The following is a 17610-nucleotide window of genomic DNA, read 5'->3' on the forward strand; positions in this document are numbered from 1 at the left end:
TCATTAAAAAAACTCAAGAAATGTGTGTGTTGTGTTTCTTTTTTGTTTGGTTTTATTTAATACAAAAGCAGCAAAAACAAAAAAAATGTGATGATAAAAAGCAACAGTATCTGCATTCAAGCACATCTGATTTAAAATACATCATGTATCATCACTTAATTGTGCACGTGTAGCAGATGAGTCAGAATCAAACCCTGATCGTGTTCACAGCGTTTTCTCCTTTTAGCCTCTCAGGTGAGCAGCTTGGCTCTCAGTCTCAGGGCTTCTTCTGCTGAGCGAGGCATTTAATGCTGCCACGCTGATGAAGACAGAAAATATGAGTCAACAGTGTTCATCATTACCACAGGCAAGTCATTAATAAATACAAAGTTAATTAACTCAAAACACGTAGCGACAAATGGCTCAAAGCATAGTCAGTATGCAATAAAAAAACTGTCATTCATCTGTACACTTTCACAGTACATTAAGGTGGTGTTTCTACACAACAATGTGTTGAATTCATTCATGAGTTTTTATGTCAAGATAATGATGATGGTGACTTTACACTGCAATATAAGGAAACAATAGTTTCCCCTGAATCATATATGTATAAAACCTGATACCGAGTGAAAGAATAACCAAACAAACCTTATTATAGATATTATATATTATTTCATTTGTTACCTTCCACACCAAGAAGACGAACACCGCCAGCATCAGAAGCAACACGATGACTGTCAGGAAGATGATCCACCAGGCAACTTTGACAAAATATGTGACGTCTCTGTCAAGAAACACGGTCAGTTTAACCTGCGGACAGTGATGACACGAGAGCGTTTCAGATTTCAGTGTGTGGACTGCAGGCTCCTGAGAAGACCTGTGTGTAATGTTAGTAACTTCCCTGAGATTTTAAATACTGACATGAATCTGAAAATACAAATTATCATCAAAAACCCAATAATGAAAATGTTTCTCTCTTTCTTTTCTTCTTTTTTATTAACCTACGGTTTTACCTTTGTCTCAAGTGTCCCCATTTTAAGTCCAATATTCTCTGGAGAGTTTGTTAAACTGAGCGTAGCGTCCACGACGATGTACAGGTAGTTCAAAGAGCTGTAATCCTGAATGGGAGAGGCAAAATAATGAGTGAGTGGTACTTGACAGTTTTGAGTAGAGGTGGAAAAACTGCTCAGATCTCTTCCTTGAGTAGAAGTAGCAATACTACAGCGTGAAATGACTGCGTTACAAGTAAAAGTCATGCATTTTACTCAAGTAAAAAAACAAAAGTACAAAAGTGGAAGAACTCATGATGCAGATTAGCAGAACTACTAACTGTTACAGACTGTAGTCTGGTGTTACTGTACAGCACTAAAACAAAGTTTGCTTTGTTTCACCTTCGTCATCTTTTTTCCAAAGACAATCAACAAGTAAATAAGTAAATAAATAAAGTTCCTTGTACCAACTTTAGGTACAGTGCCTGAGTAAATGTACTTTATTTATTATTTATTTTTAATCAGTTACCTGTTTCAGTTGATTAACTGCAAAACATATAAGAGGAAAACATTATACAAAAAATGAAACACCTCTGTGAAAGTGGCGTTCCACAGGCGTGAATGCAGAACTATCGTTGCAGTTTTGTCCAAACCCAGCAGAGGGCAGCGTATCTCCACACACTTCAGTCCATCTGAGCACGTCTGACAGGGAGGAAGATAAGATGCCTCCTTACTTTCTTGTCACACGTTATACTGAATACAAAACCTTTGAGCTTCATGGTAATAATAGTAATAATAATAATAATAATAATAATAATGATCTCTAACCAAGCTTTTGTATTTCTTTCCTGTTGAAAGATATGAGAATCCACCAATAGAGCGTGCTGCATGTTCAGCCTCACGTCTTCTCCTGGATGGTTCACGCCAACCCTTGATACCAAACATGATCAGGTCAGTGGTGTTTATTACAGGCACTGCTTACAGTTTGAACAGAAGAGAAAGATGTTTTTTACCTTTAAATCTTTCAGTGGATTGACCTCGTTTGCAGGCGAGCAGGGGACAGAGTGAACATCGCTGCTGTTGGTCTGAGTCAAGTACAGAAACCATTTTCCTACAGAGTTCTCCTTTGGCCAGTAGATGTTTAGTGACGCGTTGATGAAAGACTTTAGTGGTCTGCCCAAATTTGCTATCTGTTAAACAAATAAGACAGTATAGTTTCCTTTACGCTGAAAATCAAATTAAAGAGATTTTTAAGGAGCAAACGATGTCTCACCTTGAATTCATACTGAACCGGAGCTCCAATTTCATCCACTGATTTCACGGCGCTCTCGCCCTTCAAGCTTTTCTCCAGTGACACTTGAGAAGGTCGGGCGAGTCTGACAAACAAAGACACACCTTAATGTTGAATACTTTGACTTGAAGCAGTTTCAAAGAATTTTTCACCTTTTATCAAACTCCATGGTCAAACTAAAGCACTTTTCAAGGTGCATTTTTAAGCTTTTCCAGGACCTGACAGCTGTGCTACACTATATACAAAGGTGGATCTTGTACTTGAGTAAAAAGTAGCAATAACTCAGTGTAGAAATACTCTGTTTCATGTAAAAAACATGCCTTTAAATTAATGTACTCAAGTAAAAGTTCAAAAAGTAAAAGTACCCATTATGCAGAATAGCATTTTTCAGAATAATAATAATAATATTATTGGATTTTAATAGTTGATGCATTAATTTATGCATCACTTTAATGCTGAAGTAAGCAAGCAAGGCACGTGTAGCCGATCTACGGACTCTGATGTTGATCGACAGATAGACTTTGATTGACAGCATTCATTTGTAAAATGGAGCAGAAATGGATAAAGAAATAATATTTTTTTTAAATACAGAAATTAATAAGTCAAGTGGAAATAAGGAAGAACTAATATAAAAGTAAATAAAGAAATAAAAATTAGTGTAAAAATGAAAAAAAAAGAATAAAATTGAAAATTTTATGAAAAGTAAATAAATACAGTTGTAATTGTTGAATAAAGCAAATTACAGTAGAAAGATCAATTTATGTCACATTATACATATAAATATATATCAATGATTGCTACATCTACTTTCACTATTAATTTTGTAGAAGAAGAGTAGCAGAAAACGGAAAACACTCAAGTTTACTTACCTCAAAAATGTCAAATAGTACAGCACTTGAGTAAATGTACTTAGTAACTTTCCACCTCTGATTAAACTCAAAATATTTGTTTTCACTTCATCACATTAACTCAAATGTTATTGTGCTTTAAACAACCAAAATTATATAACCTGGTTGAGCCAATATTAGACAATATGAAAGTAATGCAACTTTTTTAAACCTCTAGAATATCACATTAAAACTGAAATGTTTTCAAGGATTTCCAGCACCTGTACAGACCCATCTAAAGTGGTTGCAGGAGCTCGACTGAGTTGAAAGGTGTAAATAACATCTTTTCAAATCCATTTGGGTTCTCGGGGCTCCCATGGACCTGAATTACTCTGGACGAGCTGTATGGAGCCATTTTATGTTTTTTTTTGTTCTTGCTTTTTTTCCTCCTTCTTTTTTTACACTTTAAAAGTCCCCAGACCACAGACAGCGACTTTCCATCGGCAAGGGGGGTGAGTAGATAATCAATGAATTTTAGTGTGTTTAATTATTTTAGTTTTTTTCATACACTTTGTATATTTTTCTACAAGGTTTCCTTCGAGATTCTTTGTATCTGTGTTAAAATGACAAAACAACAAACAGTAATCTCATAAAACAACCGTTTAAAAGACAGTGAATATAATCAGCACCTACCCTAATAAATGCAGCTCCAGCTCAAAGAGCACTTTGGCTAATGCCTCCACTGGTTGTATGGTCTGCACACTTGTCCTACATCACAGGAACATGTTTATTTATAATCATATGCAGCCCACTGACCAGTAACCAAAGCTAGTTTCCTCTCCTTCCTGTCCACTTACGTGTTAAGCTGCAGAGTGACGTTGACTTCCTTTGTACTCAGTGAAATGCTGGATGTTGCAAGTATGACATAAAAAGTCACCTGAAGAGAGCAAAGAAAAAACATGATAAAAAGATGAAGATGGCGATGATAAAAAAAACACACACGGAGGAAACTGAGCGGTGAAACTCACTTCTGCATCTCTTTGGAACGGGTTTCCCAGTGTACAGTTGATTCGCGTTCCTTCTTTATTGGCTGTGCAGATCTTCTGCTGGTCCTACAGTGGTGGAAGAAATATTCAGAGAACAATACTACAATGTGACTACGCTGCAAGTAAAAAATCCTGCATTCAAAACCTTACTTAACAAAAAAGTATGCAAGTATCATCAGCACAATTTAACTAAAGAATGAGAAGTAAAAGTAGTCAATGTTCAGTCAAATACTTTATTATATTAGATGTTTTTGGATTAATATTGTAGTTGGATGTAAAGGTCCACATTTTGAGGGGTGGAAACAAGCGCAGGACTTTTCCACCAGGATGCTATTTGTGTCGACGGGGAAACCGAAAGTTAACAGTGAGTCACTTAAAAAAAGTGAACTTACGTCGCATAATGACATGCATAACTTCAGTACATAATCGATGTAACTAAAGTTAAAGAAGTGACAGTTATTTCAACCCAAACCATGATGTCATCCTGAACAGAACTAAGTAGTTTTCTTGTCTAAACTTCACCGAAGGTCCGATACATCTGATGCTGTTGCACTGCAATGTTGTTTTGGGAACAATGACATACAGTGTGTCATTTGGCAATCAACCGATTCAGTTGTTTATATATGAGAATTATTATTATTATTATTATTATTATTATATTTTTTTAAATATTTTATTTTTAATTGGAACAAACCAGCTAAAGGAGGATTACTACTTCAGTTTCTCAGAAAGATAAAACAACCACCAAATTTGGGTTTTTTTCACTGGACAGTGTATGAAAACATGAATAATGATTAAAAATATGAATAAAATACACCAACTAAAGCTGTTAGACAAATGTAGTGGAGTAAAAAGTAGAATATTCTGACCCTGAGACCCCGGCTCTGCATAAAATTGAAGTACTCAAGGTACAAGTACCTCAAATTTATACTTCAGCACAAGAGTGAATGTACTTAATTACATATACATAAATACAAGTAGAATAAAAACATATAATAACAAAAAGTTCCTTTTTCTTATTTCATTTCAGTCACAGTAATACATGTTTAACATACTGTTCTTCCACTACACAGTTCTTGTATACTTACTGTTTTACTGTAGACAATAGAAGAGTAACGCAGAGTATCTGGGAGGTTGATGACTGCGTGAGCCTGGTGTGCGTCGTCCCCGCCGCTGTTAGTCACGGTGATCTCCAAAGCTATGTCTTCATCAGAAGGAGTTATGACTGCAACGCCGTCCTCTCTGAGGACGTGAAACCCCAGATGAGCATGAATCACGCATTTTGTTTTTGTCTTTTAAAACCTTAGATGGTTACTTCTAACTCTGCAACAAGTCAGCTCTCAAAAACCAAGATATGTTGGAGCCGTTGTCTTGAAATAAGGCCATATGTTTTGTAATTAATTAACTACACCTTTAAAACAAGTACATTTGTCTAGATACAAAGAAAAGATTTGAGATTTTCTTCTCAATATGAAGGAAAATGTGCTTAGATTTACACCCTCGTACACACAAAGTCCTATTCCTAATATGTTGAGAGATAAAAAAGGAAAGATGTTTGAAATAAGAAATTCTGACTTAAACAAAGTAGTTTTGTAATTGTCAGTGTTGATCAAACAGCTTTACAATTCTGGTTTCAAGCATTCATTTTCTCCAGTAAAAAAAAAACAAACTCTTGAAAGCTTGTGAATAAAAACTGCCTAAAATGTTTTATCAGACAAAAAACAAGCACGTATCTGCATTATTTAAGATAATTCATCTTAGATTTCACTTTTTGCAGCCTGTGTTAGTGTCGGTTCACCTATTGTTCCTCACCTGGCCAGTGATTTGAAAACAACCCGATTGTTTTGTGTTGTGTTTCTGGAGCAGAACCTGAACTGTAACTCTAGGTTACTCTGGCAGATGTTGTCAGTACCACAGCCCTCGTTCACTAAGACAATCTGAAATCAGAAATGGTTTCTTTAAGCCTATTTCTAAAGTGTTCAGTTCAAAAGGTTTCAATGACGTGGGTACAGAGACACATGTGTGTTTGTACCTCTGAGACGGTGCTCTTTTGCTGGAAGAGGTTGAGGACCGGAGTAACGTCGGACAGACCTGCTCTCGTCGCGCTCGTCGGACCGGAGCTCGACAGAGACACACTGACAGAGACGGGAATACTGAGCAGCTTGTCTTTGATTTCACGCTGGAACAGAAAAGTTGTCTTTATTGGTTCAATCTGGTGTTTGATGGTTCTCTTTAAATGGACGTTGCTGAGTGAAACGGTACCTGAAGTCGGAGTCTGGTGTTGGTACAGATCTCTGTCCTCTGTTCAGGCAGCTCCAGTCTTCCCTCAGACGAACTCAGAAAATCCACTCTTGCTTTTCTTCTCCCAGCGTCGGCCTCAAAGGTGAAGTTGAGCACTGGGAAAGAAAAATCGACAGACACTAATCCTGATACCTGCACCTACCTCTGCATTACTAAGACACTAAATGTTGGTTTTCCCTTTTATCTGTTACCTGTCGGTATGTTACAGAATATAAAGTGTGAAAACTTTTAAAAACGTACTCAGTTTAAGGTCGAGCGATGCTGGATGTGCTGTGTAGGTGAAGCAGGCCTCGACTGAAAAATAACTTGACAGAAGTTTGTGCAAAGACACGTCAGATTAAAACCCAGTAAGCTTGCAGTTGGTTCACATTCGTGTTATTTTTTTGTGCATCTCACCACGTGTGTGTCTGACATTGATCCTTGGTGATGTCTATTACACCGGGTGTCAACTTCACAGAGCTGCTGATGCTGACCACTGGCCTCGCTCTGATGACAGGATGAATACATTCAAATGATTGAGATTTGTTATAAGAAGACATGATACAAGTAGTTGTGCTTTATTTATTTATTTAGCTTTTAATTAGCAAGGTTAGTCTTCTTTTACAAGGAAGAACTGGTCACGACTGGCAGGAAAACATAATAGAAAACAGGTAAATGTGCAGATTTGAGAGGCATTAAAATGGTCAAATAAACATTTGCACACAAACAACCAGGACTCCAATAATATTCATTAATGTAGCCCGTCTTAACACAGAGTCATGCACTAACCCTAACCCATAATTTTGGGAAAGAGTTCAAAGAAAAAAATAATTTGAACATTAAATCTATAAAATGTAGTTTTAATATATAAATCTTTCTCTCTATATTTAATCTGAATAGTTCGTTGGCATGTTAAGCCATAAATCTCCAAATAATCCTATTTTCAGCCTCGGTCCTACGTTATGTTTGATTCAGCACCAACATATCTGCCAGCTCGTTTGAGAACATTTTGATTGTAACAGGCACCTGTTGGACTGAAAATAAAACCACAAGAACAGTTCAGACTGATACATTTCTCTTTGTCTCCAAGAGTTTGTGATGTAATATTACCTGTAAACAAAGACCGAATCAGAAAGAGATCCCACAGCCAAATCAGGGTACTGATTGTCGTCCACGTCCAAGTTGCCAGACAGAGAATATCCAAACAGAGTAACTTTTTTAGATCCCGGTGAGAGCACCTGAAGAACATGAGAACTTCATGAGAAGATCTGTTTACGCTGTCCAAATATCTCCACTCACACATTTGACCTGATGAGCTTTTTCGACCCTCCCACAAACTCACCTGCGCCGTTTTTTTGTGGATGCCTTCTGATGAGCCATAGTAAAGGTACACTCGACCAGAACCGTCATATGGTGCTCCCACGGCAATATCTGTCGACAGTTCAGACAAAGTGGGGCGAGAACATAAAGGCAAATATATCAGTTTAACAGTGTGTCCCAAATTTCCTTAAAGCCTGTTTGCAAAAGTGTCAAAAAAGGTTTAAAGCCTTTGTTTCTACACCGCAGTTCATTTAGCATTTGTGTGTCCATCTTTAAAACATCGCAACCTCCGTAACCGTCTTGATTGACGTCCCCGATGTTTTCCACTGCGAGGCCGAACATGGACTCTTTGGGTCCAAGGAGTTGCGTCGGAACAATCTTCTCCCAGTTTTTCCCTTTGCTGTTGATGTAGACGTAGACGGCTCCTCCGACCAAACCATCATAGAACTGCGGCGCTCCTACAGCGAGGTCCTCCCACCTGCAAATACCAAGAGAAATACTGTAACTTACAACAGGAACAGGATGACGTGTTTGTTTTGTGATTTGCTTTGTGGTTTCGGTTGTTTGCACGGTTAACAATGCCAGCGTGACAAAACTCTGAATGGTAATGCAAATAAAGTAGTGACGTGTGTATTTTAAGACCACAAGCGATAAAGGAGCCAAGGTTTATTCCACAATATCGAACAGGAATGAATACTATTATTAGGTAGAACACAACAACTTGTGTAAGTTGATGGTCTATTTTTCTAGCTTTTTTAATAAACAGCGAAAGTCCATTCTCTCGGACCCCCTATGGGAGATAAGACACGATAAAGTGCCTGATACGTGCACGCTGCAGCCCCACCACTTTCAGCTGGTGCCCTTTTAATCTTTTTTTAGCCCCTGCCCCTCAAACATCCCAACTCCGCCACTGTTGCCTACCCCCGTTTTATCTGCAGCAAATTTCGTGGAAATCTGCTGATTCATTTTTCGTTCCAATTCTGTTCCTGCCAAAAGGTCATACAGCAAATGAATCATGAGGAAACATCCTGTGAGTCATCCGAGAATTGACGGGTTAGCTGATCCAAAGCTTGTACCATGTCATGCAAAGAACGAATCAAGTGTTTGAATATCTTAACTCAGGCTCAAGAACATCGAGTTGTAAAGTAAACCTACCCGTCACTGTTGAGATCCACCACTGCCACATCATAGCCGAAGGAGGAGGCCAGGCCGGGACCAGAGAGGACCAACTCCACGGACACATTTCGTTCTGCCACGGGGTCTGCCTTAAGAAATGCCACCTGGCCGCTGTAACCTCCTCTGGGCGCTCCTGATACGATGGTCAGCTCACCCTTCCTGATGAGGGCCAGACCAGAGTCGATGGAGAATCCTGGAGGACAGAATATGAAACGGTTAAAAGCATATCTTCGTCTTAGCCCTCCATAAATTATTGGATGTATGAAGAAAGATCTAACTCGAAACGCCCTGACTGACTCAGACCAGACTAGAAACGGACCCAGGTAGCTGTTAGTCTGGAGGGGAATGAGTTTGGGGTCAAACTCCCCATTATTCCCGGTCTCACGAAGACCATTACTGTCACTGTCTTCCGGTTGGTCCAAAGGCTCCATTCGTACGATTCCTTTAATCAGCATCACATGAGAACAAAAACAGAATAACAAAACTTAAGTATCCAGATCTTCCAGAACTATTTTTGCTTTTTAAAAATGAAAATACATTTTTGTGTAATCGATGTTGAACGATTTGAAAGAATCAATGGACTTAGGCAAGCTGGAGGAGTCAGAGTATCAAAAAATGGGCTTGTTGCTTCAGGTCCTTTTGTGTAGAACAGATTTTAGACCTCATATCCGCCTGTTTCTTAAAGGTGTAATTTGTAAAAAATGTCCAGAATTCAAAAGTTGCTCCAAAATTATAGGGGGCAAACTAAACTGCTGGCTGTATCTCGATTTAATTGCCCTTTTAAAATGCAACAAAAGATGAAGAAAAATGTAAAATTATGCTAATTTCTAATCAGTCTGTCATTACTGAAACTCTGCTTGCGTTTAACTTTACCTTTCCAGTGGTACGCTCCTGGCGCTCCGAATAACAGAGATTTATTGTCCTTTGCAAAAGAGGCTCCATGACCCTGTTGGCAGTATGCAAACCACCCATGGTCAACGGAACGTCTCTCAAGATGTTCCTTGTCACAAACTACTCTCCTCTTGTCGCCCTCTTCTTTCCCGACCTGCAGGTCATCTCCTAACAGGTAACACTGACCCGACAGCACCACGCAAGGGGTATCAGCGATCTGGCACTTTTGCTGGTATCGATGAGCACAGGCCTACAAGGAGAGGATGATAAAATTACTGTTGTGCTGATTTTTGGCCAACTTTTCAAAAACGAGTCAAATCCAGAGCACTTTGCTTACCATTATATGTTTACCAGGACCTTGGCTCGCCACTCGTACTCCCATCCACTGGTTGTTTATTCCTTTACTATCAAGGAAGGCTAGAAAAATAAACAAGTTGAGCTCACTGTGCAGCTGCAGTGTCAGTTTAATGACATACAGTAGAAGTAGCCGATAGCCGTAGCTGTACTTACAACAAGTAATATTACTCGTTCTGCAGTGGATGGACCCCGTGACTAATACATTAATATATGTGACACTGTAAGATTGTTAATCCTAATGTATCAGTGTGCACGCAGCATTTTGATGTTGTAATCGGAGGTAGTTTTCACTTCTGTATACACAGTTTGAAAGTTTAGTTAAGCGGTAGGGCCCCTCTAAAGGGTTAAACGATAAATCTCAGGGATCTCTCGTTAAATATTTGTTAATTTTTAACTTTCAGGCCTCGAACAGTTATTCAAATGAAGCCGTGTCAGAAGTTTAGAGAGGAAATCCCTTTTTTTGTGGATAGACAGAGTAGACATTGCATTTTGCAATTTCTAGTTTAAAGGGACACTTCACAACAAAATCAAAAATACACCTTTTTCCTCTTACCTGTAGCTACATTTCCCATCTAGATTGTTTTGGTGTAAGCTGCTGTCTGTAGAGATGTCTGTCTTCTCTCAAATATAATGAAACTAGACGGCACTCGGCTCGTGGTGCTCAACAGCGATGTCTCTTTTCCTGACTTTGTTACTCAAGATAAAACACAAATTGTTCTGAGGCAGTTTCATGGAGGATTTTCTTTCTACTAAGCTACAGCCGCCAACTGTATCTACGCAGATGGAAGTGTACATCCACTCATGGACCTGATGCTCGTGCTCATGACATTGTGGGATGTTAACATTAAAGGGCCGCCCAGACCAAGAACTATAACCATAACTATGTGAGCATCTACACTGATGAACGATAATGTTCTGCAAACAGCGGCAGCCAGCATGAGCTGTGTCGACAGCTTGTGACAATGGATACTAATGAAGTGTTACTGCTGTACGTTAGAAACAAAAGCGACAACACTCAGAAGGAATGTCAAGGCAATCGTTATGAAGGACACTGAAACAAACTTCAGAAACCATCAGTGCCAAAAACTGTTCTGCACTGTCTCACGTAAAATGACGTTTTTTAATGTTTAATTTGCAGCTTTATATACATTATATAAGCGTTTAATGAGCTGGATAAATATCCAAGACTGAGTTACTGGAGTGGACCATCTGAAAAGTGTCTTAAAAGCCAACAATAAGCTTCCATAAAAGAGGTGGGCTGCAGTTAGAAACCATAGAATAAGCACTCCTGCGTCATTATTTTGCAGGAAAATGTCCCCAAAATCAAGCTAAGTGATGGCCCTGTAAATTCAGATGGATTTTGATTGGCTGACTAAGTTTCTATTCATCCGATCGCTCTGAAAGTGATCCTTATGATATCACTCGCTACTGCCGTTATCGTTAGAGCTGTTGCGTGGACTCCATCATCCAGTTAAGTTAGAATGATTTTAAAACCATCTATTTACAGTTATTGTAAGAGTTATCGTTCTTGGTGTGGTCGGCCCTTAATGGCGTCCTCCTCGGCTGTGCTGTAATGTAAATTACGTGGTTTATGAGCCTCTCGTCCGTGAGTAGATGCACGCTTCCTTCAGCACGGTGATACGGTTGGAGTACGAGTTCCATCAAGTTCGATTATCTTATCTACATGGATAAATAGCACTACAGATAAGAGGAAAAGTGTTATTTTTTGGGTGAACTGTCCCTTTAATCTTTACTGGCACATTTTATTTCTCATAAAATTTCAGATAAAATAGGTCAACAAACCTTTATCGCCAAACTCAATGGGCTGACAGCGCTCGGATGTTGCTGTCAGATCACACTGATAAACTACACCTGTAACGTTCACCTGGTTCTGATGTTTCGCTCGTGGAGCTCCTACCAGCAGTCTGGGGGGAAAAAATACCTCAAGTAGTAAAAACAGACTTTTAATTGACTCGAACTTAATCAAATACGTGTTTTATCACTCACAGGTTCCTTCTGGCAGGATTCAGTTGCTGGTGGAAGGCAACCGAAAATCCAAACAGGCTTCCTGGATCTCCATTTCTCTGCAGCACGTTCTGGGTGTCCAGATTGAAGGCTGCAACCCGGAGGTGCCAGACGCTGCACAGATACACCACGCACCAATGCTTCCCCATGCTTCTTTTGATTAAAATGTGTAATCTGCTCTTTCCCATGCAGTGCCCGTGCTCTCTGAGAACACAGAGGGAGTGTAAACCCTCATATAAAAAGGGATTGGCCTCAGAAGGTGCTAACTGGCTCACTGTAGTCACAGACAATCAAGGTGTGGTCGAGACATTTATCTGCACAATAACAAAGCAGCAATGTTAGACTTTATGACTTGATAACTGGAGTTATTATTAACTAGTTTCCACTTTGATCAGAGTCAATCGTGAGTCACACCGTCTGTGCTTAAGTCTTCTGAAGATGACACCATGTTGTGACTTTCACTGGCTCTGCAAAACGCTAAAACAAAGAGTCGACATGCACATAGCCGGATACACTCAGCCGAACTGCTACTCATTCACACCTGAACCTCCATCCCAAAAATGCAAAACTTCAAAAGGAAACAGCAAGGCAAAAAAGGCTAGCAACAAAACAAGAGCAATCCACAACAACTCAAAGTACGAGTTGGGATGATGGACGGGGAGACACACGAAAAAACATGATTGGCAAAACAACGAGGAGTGAGGGGCAAACACAGGGGGTGATTAACTAATGAGACACATGTATACAAAGACATAAAGGATGTGGAAACAGACAAAGGGAGGAAGTGGAAAGTGAAACATGACACATAAGGATATAAACTACAAAATAAAAACAGGAAATAACCAACAAAATACTTAACATGACAAAAAACAAACAGCTGTAGGAAAGAATACAAATCGACCTCACCTTTAGATGTTGATTTAAACCGCCTTGTTGATTTGATGATGCATAAAGGCCTAATTTCACACAATTAATTCATACATTTCTTCAGAAAGAAAACTCAAATACCACCAACCTCTAGTCTAATTTACAGGAACCCAAACTCAACACTGAGGAAAAAGGGAGGAGACATAAGAAGCTTCCTTAGCAAGCAGCACTGTAAAGCTACCGTAAATCACTACCTTGTGACAAACAGACTATTCTAGCTAATCTGTCCATCCAATGTATTATATTCTGATTTTTCACTCCACACGATGGCAGGCAGGTAAAGAGCAAAAGGTGAGCTTTAATAAAGTAGCTGTAATTGAGTCCAAAGTGGCAAGAAACAAAAAGACAGACACAAGAAGCAGGCAGGAGCAAATCAAAGAACGAAAGAACAAAAACTAAATAAGCTACAAACCAAAGAAGCACTGGGAACACAAGCAGGAACATGAGGAACACAGGACTGAAGTGGGGAAAACATAATAGATGAACTGACAATGAGAGAGGGAAAGACAAGGACTACAATTCACAGGGAGTGACAACCAACTGCACACAGGTGAGCAGGGAAAACTGACAAAGAGTGACGAATAAACACCTGGACTAAAAACACAGTGGGCTAATCAGGGACGGGTGAAACCAATCAGGACAATCACAAGGGAGGGAAAACAAGACAAAGAGCAGGAAGTAACACAACATGACACAAGAGGACGAACCTTACAAAATAAAACAGGAAGTAACACCAAAAACCCAAACCATGACACTAAAAACAAGCTTCCTCCACTTGGTTTAATGTGTTTCTGTACGTATCAGGTCCTGAGTTGAAATGTTTCAACTGAAGGTGCTGATGGAGAGCAAAGAGTTCCCATTCCTTTAAATAACATTTCTTAACATTTTTCTCTCTATATCAGAACATTTTTAATAAATTAAAAGCGATGGGGGCTAAAATGGCCCATTTCAAAAAGTGGCCTCAAGTGTACATGACGCCTGTGACTGTAGGGTTCGAGAAATTAAAAGCATATTGTTTCACCAGGTGGCACCAGAGTTCAGATCTGCTGCTCTGAGTGCAACAGCAACAGAGACACTGAGTAATCAGTCTAATGAGGCTGGAGGCGACTAGCAAATTCAGCAAATCTCCATTACTATTATTAATCTATTCTTGTAGTAATAACTGTAGCAGAAGTATTAGCGTTTGTACAGCTGCACCAGTAGTGATTGTGTTACTATAGTTTTGTATTTAACATAAAAAGTGACGTCAAACAACAAAGAATAACTGTGGATTCATTGATACACCTGAACCTAACAACAAGCACGACACATTCATGATGAAACTAAATGATGAATGAGTTCATTTTCCGGTTTGCAAAGAAACAAGCTGAGGGAAATCGGCGGGCTAAGATTCATGACACACACTCAGACTGTTGGTGCGAGTTTGGCTCAGACGTTCTGCAGCGTCACATCCACTCCGTCCGACCTCCTGACTCAGTGAACACGTCAAAGACAGAAAACACCACACGATTTGTGACTGCAGAGATTTTTACTAATGTTGGTAAAATAATTTACATGAGACTCTTCAGCTGTTGCTCTCTCTCTCTCTCTCTCTCTCTCTCTCTCTCTCTCTCTCTCTCACACACACACACACACACACACACACACACACACACACACACAGCGACAAACAAACAACTTGTGACTCATGGAAAATTCAGCAGCCGTGTGGTTGCGCGGTCAGAGTGAGGTGTGAATCTGCAGGGGCTACTTTTTTTTTTTCTGGTCTACTTTCACTCTCAGGCCAGGAGGCCAACGCTTTTAAAAGCATTTTCCCACGAGGCAAGGTGAATAAAACATCGTTATTACATTTTGACAACACTTGCAGGACTACACACCTGACGAGTGACACCACAGTTATGGGCTGAGCGTTTCCACTGCAGAGGATGTGGTTCTCTTCTTTTTGCTCAAACATCTTCTTGTATGAACTCCAGGTTCACCTTTACTCAAGCCTGACAGTTTTAGTACATTATATGATCTCACTGAGTACTACAGTTACTCTCCTTTTTATTACTGGTATCATTAGTACTAAACTTGCAGAGATGTGCTATGCGGGGTCGAGGTGGAGTCTGAACAAGTGAGTCCTGAATCTTTTGCAGAAGATGGCGAGTGACTCTGCTGTCCTGACATTGGTCGGGAGTTCGTTCCACCACTGAGGTGCCAGAAAAGAGAAGAATCTGTTGTGCATCTAATATTTTCATTCATTTTGTTTGAACATTTATCTAGAAATATAGTGTAAAAGAAGGCAGTGTGGCTTTATGAGGGGTTATGTGCTGGACTATTTCTGGGGCCAGTTGTTTGGCAACCAGAAAAGACTCCCAGAAGTTATTTATAATCCCCTGTAAAAGTGTGAATTGTTGCTTTTACACTTCATATTTTATACAGATTACGCAAATGGCATATAACATGTAAATAAACAGACTGTATAGTAGCTAGTAAACAGGTTTTGGGACCTTTTGGAAAGAGCCGGTCCAGCTATTTCTCTGTTTCCAACTCGGTTCGTGTTGTCGCTTCATATTTACGGTACAAACATGAGAGTTGTATCAATCATCTCATCTAACTCGCAGCAAGAACGTAAAAAGGATTCCAAGACAATTTTTCTCACACACGGAAGAAATACAATTTCCACCACCGAGGCCCCCGGTGCCTCGGTGGTGGAGTGTATGGGCCCCCGCGAAGGCTGTGTCCTCGCCATAGCAGCCCGGGGTCACTGCATGTCATCCCGTCTCTCTCATCCCATCTCCTGCCATGTCTCTCTGAACTGTCCTGAACAAAAACAAACTTAACACAAAGTTCAAACTACCTGGTCTTCAAACGTTTGAAGCAACACAAGTGGTTATTTTCTGACCTAGTCATGAAAGGGTGGTTATTTTGCTGCTTTGATGAACTGCATTGACGTCTATGAGACCAAATGTCTGGTTTGATTGATTTGAAGATTGTTTTTAGCGGCTCACACCCACCACTGATGAAACCAGCGTGGTCGCAGTTGTCGATGGTCTTGTCTTCTTCCTTATCTGCTCAACCACACACAAGACAGACATCCGGTGCTCTGCAAACCTGTTGCTGAGAGAGATAGTGAATATTATTGTTTTAGCCCACAGTGACATTATGTTCAAATGTTGCTATTTTACTTTACCTCCAACTAAGGATTTTGACCACATAAACCTTAAAGCGATAGTTTTTGGAGTGGGGTTGTGTGAGGTACTTATCCACAATCACTATGTTACCTACATGAGATGGTAATAGCCATGCCATGTTTTTGGAGAAGTGGCAGGAATAAAGGTGTCGGGAGCTAAGCAATGGACTGCTGTGGACGGGGGCAGAGGCAAAACGAAAAGAAATCAGTATCAGTCCAAATGTTTTAAACAAACAGAAGCAGAAAACCTTCTTCGATACTTGGTGATATTGAAGCAGTTGAGTCAGTGCCATATCATTACTGAAGATCGACACTCAGCCCTGTGGAACTGACAGAATAACTGTTGATGAAGTACGTTCGTTTTTCAAAACTTTGCATTTCTTCATGTTGTAACTTTACGCTTGCTTAGGTTCTTTACGTCCTCCTCACAATGCTGTGCTTATGCTCTGGTTAGGTTTAGGCTCAAAAACCACTTGGTTACGGTTTGGAAAACATGTTTTGGCTTAAAATACTTGTTTTGGTCGCCACAGAAACAGCTGCAGACAACTACGTGTCAAAAATATCTGTTTTTTCCTCCTTCAAAGATCCAGTGGTGTCACAATTACAAATGCTTCAATGCAGACTGTAATTTATCTGTAACAGTGTCTTTAAATTCGATATTTTAAAGGGTTTGTTTTGATTCTACCAAGTCACACACTCATGCAACCCAACTTCAAAAACCCAAACTATCCCTTGTTGAAACATTCACTGTGAAAGATTTTGAGATACTGAACGTGGTTAAAAGGTTTGTTTTTTAAAATACCTACTATTTATATAAAATGATTTACAATGTACTATTTTAAAACAATTGTGGTTGCGTGGGTTTGAGTAAGTAGTCGTTCATTTTTTAGACTCATGCACATGCAGGAAGACAGAACTCAAAACTAACAAGTTAACCGTCTCTGCTAAATTTAGCCTGCGGAGGCTTCATCTACCCTTGCTACATATCCTGTTGATGCCCGAAGCCATGCACGTTCTGAGTAAACACGCTCGGCGGTCTGTCGCAAAGCGCAGAAATGGCCAGCCACAGCCTACGTGTCACGGTTCCTGCTGCGTGTGGCTTTGCTTGTTGTTTCACAGGCGCTGACATGCAAACACCACACTGCTGTGAAGCTGAAGCGGTGACAGGCCAATTGTTAGAACTTGTGACCAGAAACTATTTTCTTGTACGATAAAAATAAATCGGTCACATTTTCTTACATACCCAAGGACTTCTTTTTGGTAGAGGAAGAGGATGAATTGAGCCATGTTTTGTGCTGTTGTCAGAAAATAATGTGGTTTTATTTGA

At 39.7% G+C, this 17610-nt stretch overlaps 1 protein-coding gene across 4 annotated transcripts; it reads right to left on the bottom strand.

The window, feature by feature from the left end:
* Window positions 1–60: 60 nt before the first annotated feature.
* On the bottom strand, window positions 61–13643 carry LOC141013312 (integrin alpha-6-like). Of its 4 annotated transcripts, none has more exons than XM_073486988.1 (26): window positions 13088–13643; window positions 12164–12385; window positions 11960–12081; window positions 10137–10216; window positions 9782–10049; window positions 9228–9350; window positions 8888–9101; window positions 8020–8210; window positions 7755–7843; window positions 7523–7650; window positions 6830–6919; window positions 6674–6738; window positions 6395–6528; window positions 6165–6311; window positions 5945–6069; window positions 5221–5374; window positions 4115–4198; window positions 3944–4023; window positions 3780–3854; window positions 2242–2344; window positions 1982–2158; window positions 1797–1898; window positions 1560–1670; window positions 993–1097; window positions 664–789; window positions 61–298 (listed from the first exon to the last, which is right to left on the bottom strand). In XM_073486988.1, the coding sequence occupies exons 2-26, from the start codon at window positions 12367–12369 to the stop codon at window positions 257–259; spliced, it is 3141 nt and encodes a 1046-aa protein (XP_073343089.1). In that variant the 5' UTR covers window positions 12370–12385; window positions 13088–13643; the 3' UTR covers window positions 61–256. The 4 variants fall into 4 exon arrangements, with proteins under 4 accessions (XP_073343089.1, XP_073343088.1, XP_073343086.1 ...); XM_073486987.1 differs by having other exon boundaries at window positions 12164–12495; XM_073486985.1 differs by having other exon boundaries at window positions 12164–12658.
* Window positions 13644–17610: the final 3967 nt, after the last annotated feature.

Source organism: Pagrus major, chromosome 18, assembly GCF_040436345.1.
Source record: "Pagrus major chromosome 18, Pma_NU_1.0".
Lineage (NCBI taxonomy): Eukaryota > Metazoa > Chordata > Actinopteri > Spariformes > Sparidae > Pagrus > Pagrus major.

Excerpts from the sequence above, each read along its gene's own strand:
- LOC141013312 (XM_073486988.1), bottom strand. The coding sequence starts at position 12,369 with ATGGGAAAGAGCAGATTACACATTTTAATCAAAAGAAGCATGGGGAAG. Across the intron at positions 6,529-6,673 it reads ATCGCTCGACCTTAAACTGA|TGCTCAACTTCACCTTTGAG; the intron begins GTACGTTTTTAA and ends TTTCTTTCCCAG. Across the intron at positions 3,855-3,943 it reads GTCACTCTGCAGCTTAACAC|GACAAGTGTGCAGACCATAC; the intron begins GTAAGTGGACAG and ends CCTGTGATGTAG.